Source organism: Meleagris gallopavo, chromosome 7 (genome assembly GCF_905368555.1).
Source record: "Meleagris gallopavo chromosome 7, MGAL_WU_HG_1.1, whole genome shotgun sequence".
NCBI lineage: Eukaryota > Metazoa > Chordata > Aves > Galliformes > Phasianidae > Meleagris > Meleagris gallopavo.
The window spans coordinates 11,204,639-11,231,205 of record NC_139410.1 but is presented as its reverse complement, the minus strand read 5'-3'; the positions used below and the strand labels follow the sequence as shown (position 1 = coordinate 11,231,205).

Genomic DNA, 26,567 nt, shown 5'->3' with positions numbered 1-26,567 from the left:
AGCACTCACTGTGAGATTTTAAACAATTAACTGATGTAAACAATCATGGCCAAATAATTGTGCTCAGCTGCAACATCATTAACTATTGCAAGCTAAATTTCACTAAAATTTAATTAAACCAGATTCATCTTTAAAGTAAAAGAGAAATTACTTAACAGATCCTGGTACAAAACTTGGATGCAATTATTAAGTGTGAAGTTTACCAGTCAGTCACACAAAACAAACTGTTTTCAAGGAATTTTTGGAAATTAGCAATATCAAGCAAACAGTTGATTTGCTAATATTAAAATACTCGTTTTGAGCAGTGAAGCGGATTGGAAATTTGATAGCAGATGGAGTACTTAAGAACATATATATACATAATAAACACACACACGTGCATATTCATGGCATATAGGGAATACACACTACCAACAACCATTCTTATGCATCGTAATAAGAAAAAGTTTACAGAGAGACTCAAATACTGCCACAGGGCATCAGAAACAATTTCCCCCAATTCAAGAGGAATTAAACTGTTTTCTCATCTTTTTCACTTGAGATTCACGGACTCTCATGGCAACCCCTGAAGCACAAAGCACAGGAACACGTTCTTCCACTTCTCAGCTGAAGTCCCAGCAGCGAGCGCTGCGAGGCAGACACGTGTGCATGGCAGCAGGCCTTTGGCTCCCGCTTCAGATGGCAGACCTGAGCATGTATGTCTATTTCAATCATGGCAGCTGCTCCAGCTACAGATCCCTGGCCTGGGCAATTACTGCTAGAAATGAAGAAAAAATTTTAAACATGCAAGCATAAGAAACCCACACTGTGATGGCATGTAGACAAGCTTCATCACAGAGTTCCTTTTATCCTTCTCTGTAACTAGAATTATTTTAATATGGAAAGATTGCTCCTGGTCTAAGTGCCTGCTTTGCATACATATTTCAGTGCCACAGCGTAACTAAAGTGATACGTGCTACCACTGTCCTGCTACAATCTCAGCTGTCCTCAGCTTACAAATACTGGCTCTACCAATCTTTCAAGTCTCAGCTAAACATAATTAAAATTTATATTTGAGAACCAGTAATCATGAATAAATAACCTTCAAGTAAGAAGGTCCCTTGTCTGCAAATAAATACAGAGAAGTTACTTCTGGGGTTTGGGTTTAAATAAATGACTGGTAAGGCTCACAGCACAGGGTATATGCTCTAGACACGTGCTAGGCCTGTACCAAGATTATCACACTTAGAAGTTACGAGGACGCAAGAGTTTCCAAACTGAGAAGCCTAAAAGAAAAAAAAAACTTGTCTCATAAAAAGGAGATTTTTTAAAGTATCTAAAACAATATACTCTCTAAGATCGGAATTATTTAATACATTCATTAATAAATCAAACAGCTTGTGCAATAACATAATCAGCTACGTTTTCTGGAAAATCTTGGAAATTCTTGGAAAATCTAATTAGGGTTCCATAATGCTCCACGAGTTTTGTTCCAAGTATCCAGATCCATGCTGCTTTGGTGGCACAAATAGAATGTTTTATTTTTAAGGGAGATAGAGTCAAACAGAGGGAATCTGATAAAGTGAAAGCAACAGAGCACATCCACTCAGTCCTCAGGTAACTGAACTATGCCAAGGCTGCTCAGGCCAGATGAACCTGACCTTCGTGACAAGCAGACTGAAGTTCACTCAAGGCCAAGAATGAGCAGCTTCTCAGGTGACACCACCACACTGCCAATCCCCAATATTGCAATATCAATTAAGTGCTGCATTCTCTAATGTATAACTTAATGAATCCAATTAATATACAGGACCTACGATCATACTTTCAGTCATCTCAAAAAAAAAAAAAAAAATCTTGCAACTTCAAATAGAATAAGCATAATAAGCATATATAGAATAGAGAGAATAAATGCAGTCCCAGCATTCAGCTAAATGCACCAGCAATTTGCTAGCATCATGTAGCCCACTTGACCAGGACAGTCAGCACCCCGGAGCAAAGGATCACGGTACCATTGCCTTTGTCACTGTTTGCCATTTACTACAATTGTACATGTCATACTAACTGCCTTTCAAGTACGTCTATTTAACACAAATAATACAACTATTTCTTATGCTCTTCACAGATTCAAGTATAATACATAACAAAAGCATCCAAAGAGTCCGCAGGAAAAATATGTTACAGTAACATTGAAAAGATGTCATAATAAGAAATTGTAGTACATTTAATATGTGCAATGTCTGAAACAAGGGTTCTGTATACACAGGACTGTATACACAGGATAATCAAACCTAGTTCTAAAAGGGTGAAAAACAATGCACACAATAAACTTCAAGTTACTCACACACACCATGAAGTCATAAATGGATGACAATCATGCAGTAAAGTGATTTGGGCATTGTTTTGGAAGTTTACTTAAAGTCCTGAGTATACAGTGTCCCAAACACAACTCGTTTTGCTAGCTGTAGACCAAAGACATCTAACTTCTAAAAACATGCCCTTTCTTCCACATTTCTGACCCAACGCATCCCTCCCACAGAAGTGATTGCCAGCTGCCCCTCAGTCCCCCTGTGGCACTCCGAGGGAAGCCCAAACGTGCAGCAACTGCTCCAAAGCACAGCACGCACTGCCAGGTGTGTAGCATCGCTGTGCCAATTTTAACTGGACAGCCAATTTTAAGCAAACAGACTTGCAGGGACTTAGTTCTGCCCGACCTTTCCCTTGGGAAAGTTCTACCTTGAAATTTTTTCCTCGATTCAGTCCCTAATTTTTGTGAAAGCAGGAGTAAATTAATCTCTTGAGAGTCTATTCGCATCTTCCACATACGGTTAAAATTGGCCAGCAGATTCAGGAGTTACTGATTGAAAGAGAAGGGACTGCAGATGGCAGTGACATGAAAAGGAGTCTTCTGTGTCTACACTGCCAGTTTTTCCCTTCCTGTCTCACAGAGAAATAAAAGACAAAAGAAAAACAGAGTGCTGAGGGATGTAGAGCACAAACACCTTCACAACCTGAACAAAACATGTGATTTGCTACAAACCCAAGGAGGCAATGAACAAAACAGAAAGCCCCTAATGACTTGAAACAAAATCACCTCCCAGACACCTTTTGGTTTCCAAGCTTATGAGGTTGAGGGAAGGGTAAGAGGGTAAAGACAATCTAAATGACTAAGTCTCACTCATTCTCTCAACAGCCACCAGAAGCCTTCAAAACAGCTACTTACAACTATGATTTCTTTCCCTCTCCCCAGGGCAAAAATTTCCTTCCCCTACACAACTGCAGGCTGCATTCTCCCAGCAAGTTTGACAAATGCAAGACATCTCTGTCCGATACACCTTGGTTCTCATCTGTTGCAAAACAAATTCAGCCCTTCATCCTTTCAAACCTCTGCAGCCCTGCCACCTGCTCCTTCCTTTCACTCACACCAACTGACCTCCCTGAGCAGATCCCACCGCTGCTCAGCCCAGCTCCCAGCTCTGCAGACCATGAGAACTAACTCTGAGATACTACTCTTTGACATATGAACAACTTACCAGGTCTCTGCTGTTCTCTGGCAACTGATTGCCTGCATGTCTACAGCATGCTGTAAGTTCAGGTGCATCACCACGTTACTGAGGCCTACCTTTAAAAATCTTCTATCAGGGCGGGGATGGGGAACTACTACTGTTGTATTACAAAACACGTGGTAACTAATCACAGTAATAGGACAGGCTGTGCAATCCCTCTTACGTGAAGATGCTAGTTAGACAAATGTTATCTATACCAATGCATCCAGACCATGTAGGATACAGGAGTTGCTTCCAGCCTTACACTTCTGTGGGCTCATTTCAAAGGCATAAAAAACAACTAAACCATATTCAGTACTCAAAGTGTTCTGTTTTGGAGAACTGTTCTTCTATTGCATTATTTTTCAGGTGAAACTGAAGCAGTTAGTAGCATCACCAAGTCTACAAGCTTCACAAAATTAACACAACTACATGCAAGCTACACACAGATTCCTGTCCTACCAAACGCACAGCATCATCAGGACTGTTTTATTCAGACATAAACATTCTGTCCTGAATGGAACTTTGTGCCCTGCTTATGCACAGCCTGCTCAGAAAACGAAAGCACACGCTCATGGCATGGTCGGACTTTGAGCCCAAGCACAATATCACTCCTGTGACAGGAAACCATGCACTCTGTTGTGGGAATAAAGCATTTCTGAAGAACCTAACAGATCATCTTTCTGTTCCCTCTGATGGGTGAGAAATGCACGGGAAGGTAACATCTGCCAAGGAGACTATGACAGTGACTACTGAGACTGCTGACAAATACATTATTGAGAGACGAAAAAGCGATGTAAAAATCAACAGATGATTTTATTATTTTTTTAAGAGAAGTTTGTAATATGTGCTAAAGAGGGGTCATCAAAACAGCCACTTCATCATGAGAGTATTTCTTATAGACAATACTTCCATCTTTGTCTCTTGTGAAATAAGGCTTGCCCTCCTGCATCAGAGAACAGGCAGACAATTCAGCCAGCATTTACACAAGGTTTCTTTGAGGATAAAACATCCATACTGAAATATTTCTGTAACGGTTCAGGGCTTGAAATTTGGGCTCCTGAGCAATCTGGCCAGTGTATCTCCCATTTCCTTACAGGATACACCTACACCACACAGCATGGTATAGAAACACCCAGGTTTGATCAGGAACTGCAGGCAGCGTAGCTGAAATATCAAAGAGGTTCATGCAGGCTGATTTGCCTAATGAAAAAAGGCTCTTCTCAGAGGGGTGAAGGGGTTCATGCATGATTCTGCACTTACACAGCCACACAGATGGAGAGTTAATGAAGCCCTAATCTGACACACAGGCTGTGCTTGTGTGCCTCCATCAAGCACACTACTTGTGTCCTTCACTTTGACAGCCCGTGTCCAGCTGCTATGCTAGGACTTCCGAGAAAGCTCCCAAACCAAACAGAAAAGTAAATAAGATTTTTAGATTACAACTGACTGAGCCATTAATGATGGGTATAGCACTAGTCAAGAAGTAGACACTGAAGAACAGATAGATTTAAGAAAACTGTTTAATATGTAAGATAAGTCAGTTACTAATTCAAAGCACTGATAAAGTAAACTGAGTTGAATGGCCAAAAGGATTCTTTCTCATGTCATACAATTCATATTTCAAACAAATTATGTTGAGACACTACAGTAGCTCCAACTGGCAAGACAGAACAGGATAAAGAAGCTTTGGTTCACTCATTTTAATTAATAATTAAAACAATCATCTGGGGAAAAAAAAAAGAAAAAAAAAAACACCCCTTCAATCTATGCGATTCTTTTCACTCTGAAAATCTTGATCCATGCATATACAAGCACAAGAGGAAGACCCACAAAGATAAAAAGGCATTCTACTTGCCTTAATTCTCACTTCATGTTTTCCACAAGTCATTTACACATTAGACAAAGGAATACTGTCTAGTGCGGGTGTGTAGAAAGAAGGAATAGTGGTTTAGTACTGTGTATCACATAAAGCCAGCAAATGGAACAAGATTAATATCCAGTTCATACGAACACCCAAGTGAAATTCTTCAGCACTATTGTGGAACAGTTAAAAGGTTCACCTCTTAGGCACAATCCTCACAATTAATGCATCCAAATCCTCCTTAATATAAAGGAACATAAGTAAGTCTCACAGCTCTAAACAAAAGATTTAGAAAGAGGGATTTCAAGTAACTTGATAAATGAAGAATCAAGTGGTGCAAATCTTTTTTTTCTCAACATACTTTAAAATCCCTCAATCTTTTATCTAAAACTAGTGTAAGTAAAATGTACTCCTTTTTAAGAGAATGGCTGCAGTGAAAAATATATAATCTAAATACAAAGCTACCAGGTACTTGTTAGGATCTGGATTTTCCAGAGAAAACCAGCACATTCTTCTCCTAATAACATCCAAAGGAAAAAAAAGAGGTGAAGAACCCCACTTGAATCTAGTTCTTCATTATATGCTCATCTAGCAGAGTGAAGGAAGGACTACCACTCTAAGTTCAGGTCTTCACTGAGCTCTTCTGAAGGAGATCTACATTTTCCTCAAGGCAGAAAGCTACAAACCTATTACAAAAATACTTTCCCTCTGATGTCATGATTTTGCACTTATAAACACTCAGTTCCAAGTACTACGGAGATATAGCACCCATTGGAAGGTCCAATTAATAAAAGGTTCCCAGGCCAGCACCAGCATTGTCATTGATGTGAGCATACAGTTCATGCTCTGGGGGGAGGGGAAGAGAAGAAATAATGTTGTCTCTTTCATGAACATAAAAGGGCAGAATTACACATTAGTGTAGCTTCCCCATGTATAGACATTTTTTCCCTGAAATGCAGCATAAACCTAAAATCAACCATCAGTTACTTTAAGTAAAGCTCAGATCATGTAATTACTCTTACAGAGGATTACGACCAAAGTTTGTATAATGTGGACTGTTAAAATTTCATAATTAAGGAATAAATCACAATGGGAAAATGGGCCCCTATTCACAAACAGCCAAATAAGCGGGCATCATTAATACCCTCATAACAAGGCAAAACCAGAACTGAAATGTAGGAACACTGCTGCCAGGTCAGGACGGAGGTGAACCAGCAGAACCATGCGGACAGGCTCACACCGCACCTGCCCAGCCCTGGGCCTGCCTCAGAGCCGTGCTCGCTCCTTCACCGCCCTTCTTCCTCACCACGGCAAAAGCAGCCTGCTCAAGCATTCGTGACAAGGAGGGGGAAATCCTGTCCTTCTTTTAATCATTGTTATTAGATTTGAAAGGTTAGGTAGTGGGCACTCTTGATTCCTGCATGCTTTAAATACCAAGACATCTGACCTTCAGAAGTCCCTTCTTCCTGAAGAAAAATCACTCCCAGAAAAACTAACACGGACACTACAGAGATCAATCTAAAACAAGAACAGTCACAGGTCGGAATGATGCCAGTAACATCAGTTTTTTCATGATAGTATCCTTCTGAAAGAGACCTCTTAAGAAGAGGAAGCAAAGAAATCTGGGGCTGTCCAGTCAGAGCAATGAACCAACTGCCTATCCAATGTGATTTTCTTATGAGGAAGGATTCATTTGTGAATTACACACAGGCTACTAAAACAGCACGAGAAGCTGCTGCAAAATCGGATTCTGATTAGTAAAATGACAGGAAAGTTGTAGGAGTCTCCCAGAACAGCTGGGAAGTACAGACAGTACTGGTTCTGCGGGCACTGATATCAGTGCCCACTGACGGCAGTAGCACTTGAGGAGCTCCAACGTGCCCAGCTGTCACCAGGGCAGAGCCAAAAGTGGGAGACCAATGCACCTCTCTTCCAATATCGGGATCAAACATCTCAGGTATCAAACATGAAGCTTCCGAGCAAAATTAAAAATAGGTCCGACTGCCCAAAAATATGGCTAAGGACAGCCTTACAATCCGTGCTTCCACCTTCTTGTATAAAACAAGAGTTCTCTTCGAGACTTTCCAGCGTTCCTCACCAGCGCTTTGTGCTGCCGGCTTACAACAGCGAGCGACAATAGGAGCAGCCAGTTCGTTTCAGATCGCCCCCAAGAAACAAACGTACCTTGCGATCGGTCTGTCACGGGGCTGCAGCACACGCTCCAGGCCGTAAGAGCACGGATGCTGATAAAATTAAAAATGGCTGTGCCCAGGGATCCCACAACACAACCGGCACAGCTCCGCCGGCGATTAAAATATATATTAAAAACGCCCGCATTACCTTACCGAGGGCGCGGCATGCAAAACGAAAAGATTATTTCAATTTTGGAAAAATACCGAAGCGAGAAGCCGAAAGAAGCGGAGCCGCGCAGAACGCGCACCCCGACTGCGGATGGCTCATTTACACAATAAAGCAGAAATAAAGCAGATTCACGCCGCCGGCCGCCCCGACGCGCGGCCCTCCCCGGGCACCCGGCACGGATCCCGCATGGAGCCGCCGCCAGACCGCGCCCCGCAGTGCCCGAACGCCGTGCCCAGTACTTACCGGCCGCAGCGCCGGGCTGCGGGGCGGCGGCGGCGAGCAGGAGCGGGAGCAGCAGCACGAGGCGCCGCAGCGAGGCCGTCATCCTGGGGGCGCGGGGGTCGAGGCGGGGCGGGAAATAAAGACACCGACGAGAGCGATTTCCTCCGTTTTCCGGCGGCCGCGGCGAGCTCTCGGCTCACGGCTCGGTCCGCGAGGGCGGACAGCAGGTGAGGGGCGCCGGCTGCGCTGCTACTCCCTCGCGGCGGCCCGCCCGCATGGCTCCGCTACGCCGGGGAGGACGCCGGCCGCTGCCGCCCGGCTCCGGGAAAGGCGTCGCGCCGCCGCCCGCCTCGGGAACGCGCTTATTTCCCACGCAGCTTCACGATATCGAAGAAGCAGCCGGGTTGGGAAGGAAACATATCCAGACGGGAGGCGGCTGTCACTCGCAGCAGCCCCTCGCGGCGCCCGGCTCCGAGGGCCGCGGGCGCAGAGCCGGCCGCCGCCTTCACGCGCCCGCGGACGAAACCGGCTGCGCTCCGTGCGCGGGGGCTACGGCCGCCCCCCGGCCCATCCGACCGCCGCCAGCCGGCTCCGCAGCCCGGCCCCCGCGGCGACGCCACCCCCGGCCGCCCCGACGGAGGTGGGGCGCGGGGCGGCGGGAGCGAGGCCCCTCCTCGGTGGCCCAGGCACCCGGCCGCGTTCCGCGGAGGTTCTTCCCCCGCGCCAGAGAACGGCGCTCCCCCTCCTCTTCCTTCTCCTCAGCCTCCGCGAGCCGCTTCAGCGCCCAGCTCGGCTGGTCTCTCTCAGCTCTGAGCGGGGCCGGGCGCGGCCGTGCCCGCGGGGCGGGGAGCGGCTCGGTCCCTCCGCGCCGCCGGCGCCTTCCCCGACGCCGGGCTGGCCAGCGAGGGGCGGTCCCGTGCCGCCTCCTTTCCGTGCCCTCCGCCGCCCCGCCGCAGCTCGCGCCCCCGCCCGCCGACACCGACGGCCGCGCCTCGCGCCAGACACAAAGGGGACTCGCTCCAACCGCCGGCCCGGGGCGCTGCGCGCCACCCCTCGCGCCCCGCCTCCGCCGCGCCCCTGACCATAGAGGCGGGCCTCCGGGAAGGTAAAGAGGGGCACTGCCGCGAGGAGGGGCGGTGCTGTGCGCGCGGGCCGTTGGGGGCTCCGCCATGTTGGGAGGGGGTGTAAGCTGGTGAGGGGCTGAGATTCTATTCTACATGTGCCGTCCGCCTCGAACCTCACGTTTTTCCTTTAACAAACGCTCGCGGATCTGCCCCGTCTCCCGCCTCGAGCCCTGCCGCGGACCCGCTGAGCTTCAGCAGCGCGGTGATACCCGAGTCAAATGTGCCCTGCTCACGCCTGGCAAAACTATTATCTGCCGCTTAAATTAAAGAGATTTTTTGTTTTCAAAACAAAGATTAAAAAGTCAACCTGATGAACTGTTGGTATGCTTTAACCTTTGCTACATGACGCAGAACTGAGGAGATAATTAAGACCAGCAGCTGACTGGAAGGCTGATGTTCTGGCCCAGCGAGGCTCTTCCAAACAAGTTTAACCGGGTATGGGTTAGAAAAAGGTGCTTAAAAACATCCTGTGTGCAGAGGGTGCCCTGCTAGCCCGGTGCCTTCCTAGCCCTGCTTTTCCAGTGGGTCATCATGGGAGATGCTTCCCTGTGCCTGCGCTTCTTTGCCAGCTTCAGTAATAAGGGAACTAGGGAGGAACACATTCAAAAACCCAATTCCACAACTCCGGGTATTAAATACTCCTTCATAAAATGGCTGTTGCAAATCAGAGTAGTGTTTTTACTGATAATGAAGAGCCTCTACATTACTTCATTGCTTCCACAAGCTATAACAGGTGAAACAGATTTGAACTGATTCTTGCATCATCAAGACAGAGTAAATTCTAATAGGATTTTTATCATTATAATGCTTACGCCAGAAATAGGTCAAGTTCAGTTTTTGAAGCTGGTAATTACACAACTTTTCAAAGTTTGTTACAATATTTTTACTTCCAATCTATGCAGATCTAACATGGTACTGGTGAGAGACAATGAAATATAGAATCCCAGACTGTAATTTGTATTGCCACTCTCTTAGAGCCACATGTATAACATATCTTCCTTATTAGTTGTGGAATGTGAACTGACAAGAAATAGCCCTGAGAAGAAGAAAAAAAAAACATACAATAGTTTCACCTCTAAGGGAGGGGGGGGAAGCAAACCAACACTAAATATTCTTTGTGGGCCCAAAATCCATTGTTTTAGTGAAGTCTAACTGCTCAGAATTCTTCCTATCCAGCTGCACCTACCAATAAAATAAGCAGGAGCTGCTTTGCTCACAGAAAACAAGAACCTAACTGTGTGGGCTGCACAGCACTTTCACTGTTTAGATGGTAAAAGAAAATTACGGTAATTATGACGTATATCAAAACCTGCTCAGCCTGAAGTAAATGACAGAACTCCTGCTTGTGTTAATGGTTCCAGTCTTGGCTCATTAGTTAACATCAGGAGTTCTCCAGAAGGATTCATGTAAAACAGATATTCTGCCTTAAAACACTTTTATTCTTGCATCAATATGGATTGGATTTTTGTTGTTTTTTTGCTTTTTTGTGTGTTTTTTTTTTTTTCCCTAGAAAGAAGAAACAAGACTTATGCTGTTTCTAATACTATTATGCCCTCACAGTTTCACAAATACCCAGGCCATGTTCCAGCAAACACCCTTGTGAAGGCCACAGAGGCCTGCAAAAGCCCCCCCAAGGATGTGGAGATGCTTCGCCTGAGCTTGTATCAGGACCTTGGACTAACCTCCTGGACACACATTCCCAGCAGTTTGCAAGAGTTTGTCCTCCTTCCCTGCCACATTTTTAATTCTGCAGAAGCCTTGAGCAGGGGCTGGTCTCTTCTAGCCCAGTGGGGCTGGCAGGGTGTGAAGCCCCTGGCACCGCAGCCATGCCATGCTGCAGGGCCGAGGAGGGGCTTGCCCTGCTCCACCACACCGATGCAGGAAGCAATCATGGCTGCCCAACCACAGGAGCAGCTTCCTTTTCCCACGGTGGTGGAAGGAAACCAGATCTGAACTGTCACTCGCAGACTCACTCATTGTTATGTGCTCAGACAAGGACATATTTATAGTTCTTGCTGTGACATTGTTTTATCTGTTTAACTGTAAGCTAGAATTTCACCAGCACAACATCCAGCAGTTTCAAATAAGACCAACAGGAAAACATCCAGGACTACAGAGACCTGCAAAGCTGCAGCTCTCTAAGTCTGTGATGTTGGTCCCAAAAAGGCTGGGAGAGAGATAAGAAAAAGCCTATAAAGCTTACCAAGATTTTAGAAGAAAATATTCTGTCTGAAGCACTGTATTTCCACCAGGAAAAACTAAGCTTGGTGAAACAAAAGTATTGTATCTAACTAAGAAATTACTGTTAAAAATAGAGAGAAAACAGATGCTCTTCTACAGCTGTTGTTCACTGTTCTCACAGTATGGACATGAGAGTGGAAGCATTTGCAGGGCAGGTGCAAGGACAGTGACAGAAGAGCCAAGGCACTGTGGCTGTAAGCTCCTCATAGGCAGCAGCCTGATGTGAACAGAGCCCAAGCCGGGCATGTCTGCCTTGCCCTAGGGCAAGGAAGCTTTGAATGACACAGATCCTGGCGAGGCACTGAGGCTGCCCTTTATGCTATGTCTGTACTTAAGTGAGATACTGCAATGAGAAGTACTGCTGATACACATCTTGGGTCTTTCCTGCTGTCCGCCACACTGATGCACATGCAAACATGGTGATGTCACTTGCAAATTCAACATTGCACATAAATGAGACAGAACACGTCCTTGTTAGCAGCATCTCATGTGAACACCATGTGTTTTTTTTTTTTATTACTAGGCATATGGTAATTTGTTTTCATACTTTTAAGGGAATATTCCTATCAATGGAAAATAAATTGTACAAGGCATTAAGGAAACCAAAATGAACCACCAAACAATAGCATTAGCCCTATTTATTTTTAGACAGCGCAATTTTCAGACACTTTAAAAGGATTTCTCAGGACAGGTTCACTGTTATCCAAGAGTTTTTCAGCACTGACGCCACACAACTGTTATCATTTGTTAGGACTCAGAGGACTGTTCTTTTTGACAGGGCCTTTCAAGAAGTCAACAAATCAGTTTAAAATAAGTCATAAATTACACTTGGCTGCCTGTCGGCTTGGCCAGAGTGTTCTCTCAGTGCTGTCGTAAGTGTTAAGGAAAGAGGATAACAACATGGCCCAATGTTTAGCTTTTAGGGAATATTTTGTTCCCAATTTAAAAACAAAGCATCCCCATAGCATTGACTCTGATGACTAAACATATGCTAAAATAGTAATCAAGATGTTCACGCTTTATTCCAAATAAATACACCCATTCTGAATCCTAAGTAATGCCGCCCTAATAAATAATGGATTTGGTACTGGTCTCTGCTGCAAACGCCTGCTACTCATGGCTACATTAGAGAGCTGTCAGCAGGATCATCTCCGTGATCTCGCCTCCTGTACCTGTATGTCAAGAGACCTGGTTCCTGATAGCCAGGATCCAAGCCTTACATAGCCCTCTAGATTATTATTAACATCCTGAACTGCAGCCAGAATGAACTGAAAAGACGATACTGTCTACTCACAGTCTGCTGAGTTAGCAGCTAAAGCTCCAGCCAATGCAGCCAAACAAGTAATCACATGCAGAAGCTGTTACCATTGGAAGGATTCAGTTACTTATTTTACATAGATTTTTCCCATCAATGTTAAACCTGAGGTGTCACACAGAGTCATTAATACACCCCCATGAGCTCAGTTAGGAGTTAAAGGTCAGAATAGCGAGAGCAGCTGTGAGAAGATCGTTGTTATAGTGAAGTGGGCGCACAATGTGTAGAAAGAGAAATGGTGAGTCCTCTGGTGATGTTAGCAGTCAGGCTCGTGAAGTACCTCTCTTCAACACTGATACGGCTCCTTCGCATGTCTTCCCTTGACCTACCAGAGTCACTCACATCTCAGCTGAATTGATTGCTGGTTTCTGCTCATTTTCCAGAGCTCTGCTTTATCTTGGGAAAATGGAGGGACATTCCCTCCACAAAAGAGGGACAGATAGACACCAAGCATCGCAGCCCAAGTCTTGCATACCTGAACAGAGAAAAGACTGACTGAAACTTCGGGCAAGTCCTTTGTGCTGGAAAGTCAATTCCTTTCTGTTCTTTCTGATGGGCAGGAAAAGCACTATCCCCTGCAATCGACAACCAGTCTGGTCTGTCCTGCCAAGATCTGAGACTGATAAAGCCTCTGTAGCACCACAAACCAGAGCTTGCTCTCACTCTCTCTATTGCACCAAGAGCTTTAAGGAAATGGTAAATTGAATTCCTTGCCTCAGAGGGAATTTATTTCCCCTTTAGCACAGTGAAATAATCTGTGCCAGACATTACTTTTGGCCTTTAGACTCATAAAAGCCTGTCTGAAGGCTACTACGGCTTCCTTTTTCTGCATCTCAGAACACAGAATTTTCTCAGCAAGAAAACAGCAATAGCTGTCCAATATTTCAGAAAAAAAAAAAGTTTTTCTGCATAATGGTTTATAAGAGCTTTTAGTCTTGGATTTTTCTAACTCTACTCCATCCTTTTCTAACCCTACTCCATCTAACTGCAAGACAAACCATACTCCACAATGAACTCACCAAGGCCTTTGCTATCACCCCGTATCAGTAGATAAATTTTGTTTACCTTTCAACTGGAGACTTTTAGTTAATTTAATACAAAAATTAATTGCACTGCTTTAGGGCCAGTCCCTGGAAAGAAGTATTTTGATCTTGATCTTCTTTTCTTGTATGCTGGCCATACATTTCCTGATTTGGGGGATAGCAAATGCTCTCCTTTGCATAACACATAATTGCTTTACAAAAGATGTAAGGCTCAAGCCTGGAAGTGTAAGCAGGTGGGCTTGGGACAAGTAAGCTTTCAGTGTTCAAGGAGGAGAAAACTGTATTGTGGGATAGACACACAAATGTAATATTTTGTCTCCGGAAGGATTAGCAGTGAAACAGTTAATAGACGTTTTTATGTTTCATAATATGCAATACCTCACCGTGATAATGAACTACCAGCCACGTTTGCAGCAGTCACCGTCTTGTTTTAGAGATAACACTGCTTAGTCTGTGGAGACATTATCTCTGTTTTGGGGGTGGAGGTGAGAGAAACTTTTATGCTAGTTCTGAGAAATGCCTCCCACTTTGAATTACTCCTTAAATTGTACACTGAAGGCCCTTTACAGCTTGCCCAAATCCTTTAGCGTGCTCATCACAAAATAAAATGGGAAACCGACCGCAGGGCGTTCATCAGTTTGAAACATAACTTACTTATTCATTAAAACCAACAGTGGACTTAGTCAGAAACAGGGATATGAGGAGTCGTGTCAGAACCATCTTCTCATTCTTAGCAGGGGGGTATGTCATTGCCACAGACTTGCAGGGCTTCATTCCTGAGAGCTACCTGCGCCTTCTCACACTCGCGACAGGCAGCTAGGAGCAGCACTCACGGCATCTCCGACACTCTCCTCCTACTTCCACATTCCTGCTTTTATTTTTATTGTTTTAATTACTCACTACATGAGCTACTTGATAGCGCCAGGTTGGCTTTCAGTGGCCAGCTCCTCTTCATTCTCTGGTTTTTCACAGACAGCTAGACCTGAAAGTACTTCTCTGACCAGCGCAATGCTTCTAGCAGAAAGCCAACAAAAATGCCCCTTGACAACAAACAAGACCACCCGATGAAGCCTTGTTGGAACTACACCCCTTCTGCTGTGGCAACTGCCTGGAGAAAGCAATGTGTATGTGCCTATTGCTGGTTGTCCTTGAACACCAATGCCAGTTTGACGAGCACCAACCTAAAAGAGAAGAGTGACTACAAAATACAGTCATTATTTACTATTTAAAATGAAGTACTGTATTGGCAAACCAGCCTCACAATTTGGAAACATTTTTACCTCTAAAGAACACTCCCTTCAGATCAAAAATCTGGGTCAATGTCTCTGCATGGCCTGGCTGCCTCTCACAGGTCTATTAGGAAAAATAAAACCCATCTGACTGCTTCTTCCATCATTCCACACTTCAGAGAGCCGAAAACCGTGTATTTGCAAGTGAGGAACAACCTCCAGACCAAAATGAGCTGACCAAGCCCTGCCTATATGGCCTGGAGAGCTCAGGCAGCCCTTGGATGCTACAAAGCCTCCTCCTATACCTGCCATTCACAAGTAAGAGCACTCAGCATAAATGAGTACAAGGAGGCATAAGTGGGCAGGGACTGCTAAAGGAAAGATTTCTCTGTTTCTATAGCAAAGAGTCAGTAATTTTTCTACTCTTCTTCACTGAGTTCAGTAAAACCTATACCTAAGCAGGGTTTCCCCTCTTTTTTAAGTTTTGTTTAACTTTTGTATTCATTTACTTTTAGCCATCTTGACAACCTTGGAGGGGACATGTTCAGCATGAGGAGAAATAGTCCCTGTACCGTTCCCCCAGGAGCTGCCAGAGCTTCCACTTGCCCAAAGGTGTGGAAGGGTGGGAGTGTGCAAAGCAAGAGCAAATAGAAGCACAGCCACCTGAAGCGAGAGCAGAGTAAAAACGGGAAGGAAATCTGTGGGCAAGAGGGAGAGCAGCCTGGAAGGGGAAGGAGGAAGGGTTATGGGAATAGTTAAGTAATTCAAAATTTACATTTGTGGTTTTAACAAAAAGAGTGATACTAAATTCAGACCTCTGATATCTACAACCTCTCTGTGGATGAGCATTTTGCCTGGAGGCAGCTATCTACAAGGTAATGCACTAGCTGCACGGTACTGGCTCCACCAGCAGTGCAAGTAGATGGGAGCAGAGCAGAAGAAGAACCCCATGGGCCTGGAAAAGGGGTGGGCATCCCCAGACCTGCTCTGTCTATGCAGACAGAGGTGCTAGTTTGCCTGCCCAGAAGTGCTCCCATCTCTGTCCAGGCAGGAAGATGTGTGAGGGGCTTTGCTGCTCCGCCATCAGGAATTGAAAGTCAGGGCATTAGCAAACACCTCAGACCTTCCAGAACTTCCCAGATGTGGGCATGTTGCTACTGCCAGCAAGGGCTAAAGATCAGTATGTGCAGTGGCAGATGGAGACCAGAGGCAGAAACAGGTCACTACAGAGACAGCACCCCTCACAGTCCCTGTCAGGAACCCTTTGTCCCCTAACGAAGATTTTGGGAACACCATCCTCTAAGCTCCTAGAAGTTGCACTCAGAGCTGCGTCTGATGTGAGGGTGCCCTGCCCTCAGCCTCTGGCGAGGGTCGCAGTTCCCAGGTGAGGCACAAGTCTGAAGGCCACACACTGCCTTCAGCTGCCCAGCAAGGGGACAGCAGAGCAGCAACGACAGCCTGGGGGTGATGGGGAAGCCCTATCACCAGCCACAAGGTGTTCAGCCACAAGAGGAAAAAGCCCCACAGTTCCTCTACATCCAGCCCCTCATTTCCCCCAAAGAAAGTCCTCAGTTTTACAGGAAGCAGCCATTCTCACATTACTCTCAACTCAGCCAAAAGCTGTAAAGCAAATTTCTCCTGCCTTCTGCTAGCGTCCAGACTTCCCCTGCATCGTCAATGAAATCTCTCACCCCAATTCAGGAGATAACGGTGTTTGCTAAACACACTCTGCCTCACTACCAGAAAAGCCCCTGACCTCGTCCCGTCTTCTTACTGCTTGGCAAATCCTTATCAGCACTCGCAGTGACCTCCAACCAGCTGTGCAGGAGCCTTTGGAACTAAACATGTGCACAAATAATTTCAGGGGCAGCTGCCGCTACCGCACTATCTCCTCCTGCAGTCTCCACAGGCACAAGCAGTGAACGCAGCCAGCCATGCAGGCTCCCACCCCTGGAAGGCTGAGGCCTCTCCCTGCAGCGTGCCACCAAGCACCCCCACAGCCAGGTCTCCAGGCCTGCACTGCCAAAGGCATCATGTACATGAGATGTGGCCAGAAACAAGCAGGCCCTTGGACTGCTGGCTGCCACCTGGAGTGCAGAGGTCACAATTTAATGGTTGTTCCAAAATTAAGGGAAACAGAAGCTGCCTTGTGTATATCCAACTGTACTGCCTGTCTCTCCAGCACCTCCAGCCTCCTGCCCGCCCCCCCCGCCCCAGACTGAGGGGCTTCTGTGCTCTGACACACAGAGGTCCATGCCTGACTGAGTTCATTCAGCCCAACAGCAGCAGTGACCCACGTCTAAAAAAAATGAGGCTGTTGTGACTGCAGAACGTTGTAAAAGCTGAGTGAAGCTGAGCCAGATGTGCGCTCTGCTTACTCCAACTATTGCTCCAAGCAACGCCTCGCTTTGTTTTTAAACAAAACAAGAGTGACAGGAGTTCAGCTCATCCATATGAGAGTTTCTCTGCCATTCCTCCACACTGCAACTGAATGATGGGCCGGCACCTCCTGCAGGAGTTGCTATGAGGGGTGGCTGTGAAGGGTAGGCAGGAGAGCATGGGCGATCCTCTTGCTCCAGTCCTGCTCTGCACAGCAACCTGCTGCCAGCAGGCATAAGCTCATGGTTTCAGCAGGATGTTGCAGGCCTGCAGCCTGCTTGATAGCTCGCTGTGAACAGAAGAGATTGCTCAACAATGATCCTTTGCATTTACAGCAATCCTTTCATCAGGGATCTCAAAGCAGCCTGCTGGCAGAAGCAAGCCCAGCCTCATGCTGCGCCTGGGAGATAAGCACAGGATGGAAGAGGTTGAGTGCTTCAAAGCACATAGCAGCTCTACAGGATACATGCGCATCATGCTTCATGCCATAACGCTGTGATGGAACCGTGAGGCTCAGATAAAGCTTCAGGAAGAGAAGAGCACACTGAGAGCTGAATGAGGACACAGAAGGAGCGTGTAGCAGCAGGCTGCTACACGAACAGCAATAGGACCATCCCCTTTCAGTACCAAGAAAGGCCAGAGCACTGTGAGACAGCACTGGGCATTCCTCAGGCAGCTGAAGGGCCACTACTGGTCATCAGTAGAGATGGGAGGCTTTATTACCATGCCAGAAAAACAAGCTAGGGCAAGGGTCAAGGAACATGGGATCAGGCTCCGAGCTGTCAGCAGTTGTGTGTATACATCACTGAAAACAGATGCAGTGCCAGGAAAGTCCAACTCCCAGCATGAAGAAAATAACTTCTAGACGATGAGAGAAACCAAAGCAACCATGACTGCAAATTAGTGATTACATAAAGGCTTTTATCTTAAAGTTAGGCTATGTCAAATTCTGAAGTAGTTTTTTCTGCCAGAATACTCACTCGGGACCGTGCGATTTGGCCACAAATTGCTACATCTGGGGAAAAGAAGGAAAAGATCCCCACCACACACACACAAAGAAGATTATCTTTCAAAGCAGGCCAACTACTGCACAACAGCAGTGGCCTTGACTTCACACCAAGCGCTTCTCAGGCAGGCCGTGAACAGAGCACAGCAGGTACCAAGTCTCAGCACTTCACCGCAGCCCAGTACCAATGGAGCACGCAAGGGGCCCCTGCCCATTACCAGGAACTGCATGCTGCCAGCCTGTAGCTTCTGAAAGGGTGTTTAACACAACAAGAGACAACAATGGATATTTGGACAAGACATGCCCTTCCTGTGCAAGATGATAAAGCAAGGGGACATGCTCAAATATCTGCCATGAAGTATGAAGCTGGAATGCTTTCTAGCCAAAATGCTGAGAATAGCTCTTTACAGGGCACGTAAATACTCAGGGGTTTCTGAAGGGAGAAATAGCTGGAAATAGTTTCAGCACCTTTTATGCCAGCTGGCAAAAGTAAACCTGGTGGAGGAGATAGATGGATAGACAGGGCTTAAAGCAGTGGACCGGGTTTTTGTATGCACCATGGCTGAGGGCAGCGCATCACAACACCTGGCTGTCAGCTTCATCAAACTACACCAGCCCAGACCACAGTGCCTGGAGCAGCCCTGGCCCTGCTGGGCCCCAGGCAGCCACAGGTTTGGCTCCGTGCTCACGAGGTGCTCCTACACCCCTTGGGCTTGAACCTTTGGTTCAGCCATCCTGTCATCATGACAGCTCTGGAAGGTTTGCTGCAGCGCAGGCAGCTTCAAGAATACTGAGGCCAAACATTTGTTTTCCATAGCACAGCAGTAATGCTGCTACTTCAGATGAACGAGAAAAGGAGGACTGAAAAGGAATGTAAGGGAGATATCCCCTGAAAACATATTCATATATTTTAGTAGAGAATTGCTGTGGGAAGGGGCTTTAGCAAGACAAAGAGCTACACTACAGCACACCTCAGTGGCAATCTCCCTTGCCAAAGCAAAGCAGGAGCCTCTGCAGCACCTCAGCCACACAGAGACTACAGGAACCTGAAAACACTGATGTGAATACCTGGAGTGGAACAAGGAGTAATTTAACTTTGTTAGGTTCTTTTTTCCCCCCTCTGTATTAGGGCCACGCATCCCTGGAGATTTCACATCAAAATTGAATTGTGTACTGAATATTAAGTATTTATCAATGAATTCACAATTGAAAGCAATCCACAATGATGGATGAGAACCAAAAACACCTCTCCATCACTGCTATCCTCAGATTCGTTCTGAAGGAACTCAGCACTGACCTTTACAGATGTTTCTGCTTTTCACATCAGACAGAACTTTTTCCCTTCCTGTCTGGAAAGGCTGAGGAAGCAGCTTGCACCACCAGAATTACCACAGCTGAGCCCCAACATAGCCAGCAGCCACAGAAATGGGCACAGTCAGAGTTCTTGGTCCCCAAGAGAGACCCCCACCAGGTGGTAATTGGGCAGGATGGCTTGTGGTGGGGGAGCTGCTCCGGCAGCAATTCTGGCTTCTTTATTGTTGGTCTCCATAGGCATCCTAATGTGGAGAAAAAAAAAAGGTGGCTTATGTCACCTTCCGTATATGATGCAGAAAAGCCTCAGATTCCACAGTCTGAAAAAATAGCAGAACTACCTGCTCTGTGCAAACTAAACAACCAAAAATGCATCAGAGAAAGTCAGACTTTTTTCCCCTCTTTATGCAGCAGCTGTAGGAAGAAGAAATCACCAAATTAGTCCCTTTTTCCTGCAGGCATCACCCTGTGACGACTCACAACACCCAGCAAAGGGCATGTCTAACACAGGGTGACTGTGCAACCCCAAAGCTGCACAAGCCCTGCACACCAGCACTCCTCAGCAATGTGCAGATGCTCTGCTTTGCAGAGCCAATCTAGCCAAAAACACATGGGTTGGGCCCAGCCCTCTCTCTGCATGGAGCAGAGGTGCCTGCTGGGGTCAAGTAGGGTCAAAAACAGATCTGCAGGGTTCCACACTCACTCTCTCTTCCCCTTTCTCCCCAGGTGCAGTGAAGCACAGCTCCTGGTGGGCAAACCCACCAGCTGCAGCTATTTCTAAAGGTCAGGGCTTCCGTAGGGGAAGGGGATCAACAGCTGACAGCAGAGGAAACTTGGATTTTACATCACACATTGAGCAAATTTGATTGAGAAATCAGAGAAACATCACTAAGCCGTTCTCCTGTTTCACTGACTTTTCCTTTAAGTTAAAAGTACATTTAAATATCTTTTAAATATCTTTCTTTTGTAGCTGATACCTGAGCACATGGTAGTTGCTCAGCTGTCAGCAGCAGAGTTGCAGTTCCAAAGATTTATTGCAAATTTCATGCTATCTGATACATTTGACAGCACTATAGACTCATGCGATTAAATTGGTGTTTCAGCTTTTGCCAGCAAGCTTCCCAACTTTATGCTAAAAGAAAGGAAATTAACTCCAAAATGCATATGAAGGGAACCAGCCAAAAGCAGTGGCATACAACAGTTCCTTGGGCTTGCCCTTAGTGAAGCAATGCACATATGTTGGACTTCGGAAACCAAAGTAAACAGTCTGATAACGCAGATGGCTGGCTGCTGAACAAGACTCTAACCACAGAGCTCACCTCCCTGCAACACAAGTCATCTTGAGCCCATGCCCATCAACGCAGCATCTAGAGGCCATTAAAGAACATCTTGGAAAGCACATGGAAGATTGTCACTTGCTGCAATAGGCCCAGCAGCTCTCTGCCTCCTACAGACATAGCAGGAGATGTGAAGCTCCTACAGCAAAAATCTATGGAGAATAAAAATCTTCACTAGCAGCTCCATGAAACACATCAGTACTGCCCTAGCAGTTGAGCAGGTGCCATGAGACTTTCAGGCTCATCTCTTTCCAATTTTTTGCATAAGAAGAGATACTTTCTTGTTGGCAAGGTGTAACTCAGCAAGAGAAATGGTTAATTTTCTTTCAACAGTTCCCGTGCTATTTGTACTTTCTTTAACAGTCTTGGGTGCATTTCAGTGATCAGGCATGCCGGTTTCAAAGCACAAGCAATGAAAATTCTTGACCTATATTCCCTGGGGTTTTAAGGTCTCCTCTCCTGAAAGTCACAGAAGTCCCTCTCCCAGATGCCACAGAGCAGAACCATTCTGATCACCAAAATACTAACCCCACAAACCCAAGAAAAAGAGAGATGAACTGTAAAAAACACTCAAGCAAATAAGGAGGAGAAAAATAGTCTCTGCCACCCTCCTAGATATAGTGCACGCAATGTGGACCTCTCCACATGCCTGTCTGCAGTCAAGCTGCTGTGGCTGCCCCTGTGCAGTGCCTCATGGGGACCTTGATGCTGAAGAGAGCAGAGCAGGACGGGTTGTGCCCCAAGATAAGATTGTCTGCCAGCACTTTGTTGCAGGCAGCTGTGCAGATGCCGGAAGGAAAACAATCTGTAAGGATGGTAAACAGAGAAGGGGAAAAAACACCCCAGGGAAGCAATGCTGGCACAGGAGATGGGTGGTTTCTTGTTGGCGAAGAGCATGGGAGCACACAGCAGTTCTCATTTCAGTTCAGCTTAGGCCTGTCCTGTACAGCCCAACCTTCAGAATCCCAAGAGCCGAAGGCTCAGCCCAGTCCTGCCAGTATTCAGACATCTGATGATGAATAAGTCAGCAGAGAACTGAGAGATCACCCGCAGCTTCCTGCTGCACCTCAGCCACCTTTGCTCAGTGTGCCTTACATCGTTCTCACCCAGGCAAGTTGCCCTGCCTGGCACATGACCTTTGGGCACAGGAAGGAATCTCCCGGCCAGGGCAACCTGGTTCTGGGAACACAGGAAGACAAGGTGCTACAGCCAAGGCAATAGCTGGTTCAGTGCACCCCACAGCCTAGGGCTTTTTTTCTGAGGCAAGGGAGAGAGCTGCATTGGATGCTTCAGTTTGTTTAATCCACTGTACAGAAACAAAATCCTGAGGGGTTCAAAGCTTTGGTGTTTACTCTATCAGGCTTATTTCTGGACTAAATAAACCATCAAAATCTAAGGCTCAAAACATGCTAGTTGAAGCTGATGAACAGTTAGCATTCAGCCAAGAAAAAGCACGAATCCATGATTATTAGAAGATGAGTCACCTGGAGAAACTAGAGCAGTAGCCAACAAAAAAAATCCCTCTTGTGTAACAAAGTGAACAAAGCTGTCCAGAGCCAGGCCAGCATCAGGACCACAGTGGCCCTGGGGTAGGCAACACCACCCCAGCATTGGGGCAGACATGGCCATATCCCTCTGAGCACCACATGCCCGCCTCACCCAGGGCCTGGCCCTGGACACCAGCACCCTCTGCCATCCACATTCCATCCATGACTCACAGGACTGCAACAAGCCAGACTTTTGCAGACAACAAAAAAGATAAAAATCATAGTGCTTGGGGGAGTGCCAAGCTATTATTTCATCCAATTAGAGTCTCAAGCTGCTAAAAGTTAAAAGGATTTCCTTTGGAAAGAGAATGTTCTCCAGCCACTAAGTCTCCAGAAAGGTAAAGAGAAATAACTTCTGGCATTCAGCATTAGGAAACAAGCGTCTAGACAAAGGTTTCTTTCTCAGCTTGTCGCTGCTGTTATTTTTAAAAAGATGCTACACTAGAGGTCCTGGAAATGGGATTTCTATTTTTATATTTTTCTTTTACCTGTGACAGACTCACACATCCAAGACATGCTAGTTTACATATCTCTGGTGATTTAGCTACTACCACCAAAAGCTACCGTACCCCTGGGGTAGAAACGCACGGGCAAGTGTTGATGCGCTGTTGGGGAGTGACAGCAAACAGCCACAAGGAAAACCAGCTGCCACTACTTATGGCCATTCAAGCTGCTCCCTGAAGACACAGCATGAGCAGCATGCCACGCATCAGTCCTGCTCCTGTGAGGTGCACGAGGGGTCAACTTCCACACAGTGAGGTCTTGGAGAAAGCAGCCAGCACCACACTGGGCAGCACAGAAAGCCCTGCTGGTGGTACTCGCCCTACCTGATGAAGCAGCTGCTTGCCCTTTCTGCACTGTCTGCTACCAACATGCAAAAACACAGAATGTGAATAAAGGGCAAGAACTGTTTCCACAGTTTCCTGCCATGCCCACCCCCACGCAAGCAGGCTGGCTACAAGGGGGAACACATGATCCCCTTGCCACAGCACTGCATGGTGTTGCTTCAACACATTGCGTAACACTGGTTGGGTAATGGGACGTTATCTTTCTTGTATCCCTATCTCCAGTACCAGGGAGTGCTGCACTGCTAAGAGCCTGCCTCTCATCCAGAGTAGCTGCCATTCTGCACAGCCTCTCTGGTCTCACAGCAGACTGCTACAACATCCGAGCTCCACTTTCAGTGCGCTCCCACCAAGTAGTACCAGTCCTAACAAACTACCTTCCAAAGTGATTCTACACCATTACAGGAGCAAACCTCTGCTTTGACACTGTATGACAGGAGGATTTACGTGTACAAACACAGCTGGTTTCAGCTCCATCTAGGAGAAAGGTTTTAACGTGTCTGTGGTTCTGTCAGAGAGGTTTCATCATGGACTTGGACAACCCTGTCTGCAGGTACTGCATTGGCAGACAGGTTTCCTCCCAGTTCACCTCAACACTTCCACATTGGGTCCCATTCAGAACTCTCACTGTGTTTCATAAATGATGAGGCAATGAGAGTCCTGTACACTCACTGGATGGGAGGCATTAGCTCAGTTTTTAGAGGGGGAATGCAAAGAGTAGAGATTAAACATGGCAGACCCAACCAGCACTGATCTGAGTGAGGATTTTTCCACTACATTCTCCTAGAATCTGTTGCACTTTCTGCCACAAATTAATACCACTGGACTTACAGACACTGAATATAGAGATGCTTGTGTCTATGAGAGGCATGACCTCACACTTGAGAAACAAATAGCGTACAAAGAATAGGTGAGAACAGTTTGGCTGAATGTTGAAGTCCTACAATAGGCAGGACCATGTCACCTCATGCACACATGCACTTGGGACTGGCCTGCAACATCACATGTGTGTGCTCAAAGTGCAAATAAACCACTTCTGAAATAATTCAGGGCACAGGGTCCCAAAAGCCAGGCTGGCTCTAGGGAGAAGCAGGGTGGGGCACCCCAGCCCAGAAGCCAGCCCTCATACTTGACAAAAATCTCCGTGTAGAAGAGAAAATGCTACTATCTGCCCAGGTGGAAGTCACATCATTACCTCATGAGCCTGCAGCAGCTCCCAGAAGGCAGGCTGTCAGCTTGGTGTCGTGCAGTGTGTTGCAGCTGTTCCTGGTGGAGGGTCTGTATAAGGCCACAGCCATGAAGAACAAAAGTCATCTAATCAGACCTCACTGTCTAAGGCTTGGTCAAGACTGCCCTCCTCTCCAACACTGAAGCAACATCCCTTAAAAGGGAAAGGTCTCTGCAATAAGAAGTGCAGTGAGATCACAGAACCAGCTATTTTCTCTAAAAGATAACTGTAAGAGAGACACATACTACAGAAGCCACCAGTGATTTACATTAAGCACCTCTTAGATTGAATGGGTTGGAGATGCTACACTTCTTTCTGCTTCTCAGGCACAGTAGTAACTCTTTGGAAGAGAAGTTAAAGCTGCATGCACCCTTGCAGCACATCTGCATAGAGAATGAAAAATTCCCAATGTCTGTAAAATGCAGAAAGCAAAGTGAGCATGGCCCATGTGTCCCAGGATAGCACAACCTGGAAATACAGTGTTGAAGAGCCCAAGTATCCAAGATGCATTGCATTTTTTCAGCTAGTCTTCTTAAATAATTTTACCCTCTCCTAGGCTTAAACCCTAAGTACATCAGCAATTTTTCACTACTGGCTTTATTGTAACCCACACAGACCAAGTGCTCTAAGGATCACAGATCCCACTGTTCCACTTGAAATGCCAATGCCTTTGCCAGCTATTCTTTCTGGAAACAAAAAAGATCTATCCTTAACCCAACATCAGTAATTTTCTTCTAGAAAGAAAGATCCATTTTTGGACAGATCTGCTTCTTCACAAAGATTAGTGAGCGATTACACAGACTCCGCATGAATGTCTCGTTGCACAATTACTCAAAAGGGAGGCTGTACAAACATAAGAATCCAAACTACTTAAATAAGAAGGCTGAAGTCCTAATTAAGGGCCTGTTCTAAATCTTGGCATTCACTGTTACCCATGCAAAGAGGTTACAGTATTTCCCAACTGTAGTTGTAGGCTTCATTATTTCAAAGATGCAAGATGGTACACAAATACCCAGACCTCTGTCTTGGGAAAACTGTGCGTAAGCAAGCCAGTTTTATCTGCCTGAACTGATAAGCAACTTCAAATACAGTGACCCTGGCTTAAAACGACTGTTGTCTATCACCACCGATTATTTTCACTGCTCACATTTAGCATTCGACTTCAATACACTTATTAGTGCTGCCCTTAAGGGTACTGAGCACATTGTTCCTAGGATGAGGAGCTTAACAGTCAAACAGTTCAAAATCAGAACACAGAGTACCTACTTCCTTACCTGCTAAAAAGAGGTGGTGCTGATAAGCACATGATCTTTCCAGGGCTGAAAAGCTTACAACTTGCTTTTTTCCTCACCTAGCATACTTCTATTTCCTGCAAAGCAGTTTCATTTTGCAAAAACAAAACACACACTGCATTTCTGAAGTTCTGATGCAGAATAAAAGAGAAGTTATAGTTAATTTGATACTGAAATCCACACTCAGAACACTGGGGCAGAAGAAGCAGCAAAGGTGCAGCTGCTATAGCCACCTTGGGACACAGAAGCTTGTTTCTATGGGACACTGGCTTGCAGTAATAAAATGCATTAAGTATGAAAACTGTCAGGGAGTGAATATGATTCACCTAAGGAATAAGCAAAAGGGAGGAAAGCAGCTATGCAAAAATAACCTTGTTCCACTTCGATCTCATTCATTAGACTTACTGAGCAACTGATGTTCATACAAGTTTTCTGATTAGAATATAAATTATATAGGGCAGCTTCTGAACAGCACATACATTATTTATCTGAGACTTCTGAAGGAGAGAGTACATTCATAGTTCAGAGGAAACTTAAATCTCACATCTGTAAGGATTTCTGTTTGAAAACGTACTTACAATAAAAAACTAAGTGCACTGATAGCTAAGCCTTCCAACTCGCTATGGATCATTTTTAACATCTTCGTCACCTGTCAAGAGACTGAAGCTGAATTCATCTTGCTTTTCCAGCAAAAAGCAA

General features: G+C 46.0%; 2 protein-coding genes across 5 annotated transcripts in view; one reads left to right on the top strand and one right to left on the bottom strand.

The window, feature by feature from the left end:
* Positions 1–8,126, bottom strand: part of BMPR2 (bone morphogenetic protein receptor type 2) — a 102,170-nt gene extending 94,044 nt beyond the window's left edge. Inside the window, exon 1 of the mRNA XM_085228051.1 lies at positions 7,993–8,126. Within this exon, the coding sequence (XP_085084177.1) occupies positions 7,993–8,074 (82 nt within the window). The 5' untranslated portion in view covers positions 8,075–8,126. The remainder of the gene's footprint in view (positions 1–7,992) is intronic.
* A 120-nt stretch (positions 8,127–8,246) lies between these two features.
* LOC146543956 (uncharacterized) lies at positions 8,247–17,159 on the top strand. 4 transcript variants are annotated; one of them, XM_085228057.1, is made up of 2 exons: positions 8,247–9,076; positions 14,667–17,159. In XM_085228057.1, exons 1-2 carry the CDS (start codon positions 8,247–8,249, stop codon positions 14,692–14,694), a joined length of 858 nt encoding a protein of 285 aa, XP_085084183.1. In that variant the 3' UTR covers positions 14,695–17,159. The 4 variants fall into 4 exon arrangements, with proteins under 4 accessions (XP_085084183.1, XP_085084180.1, XP_085084181.1 ...); XM_085228054.1 differs by lacking the exon at positions 14,667–17,159 and adding an exon at positions 13,035–14,657; XM_085228055.1 differs by lacking the exon at positions 14,667–17,159 and adding an exon at positions 10,656–12,390.
* Positions 17,160–26,567: the final 9,408 nt, after the last annotated feature.

Bases quoted from the DNA above. Each gene is read 5' to 3' on its own strand.
- LOC146543956 (XM_085228054.1), top strand. From the start codon at position 8,247: ATGGCTCCGCTACGCCGGGGAGGACGCCGGCCGCTGCCGCCCGGCTCC. The intron at 9,077-13,034 runs GTAAAGAGGGGC...CTCATTTTCCAG, and splicing joins AGAGGCGGGCCTCCGGGAAG to AGCTCTGCTTTATCTTGGGA.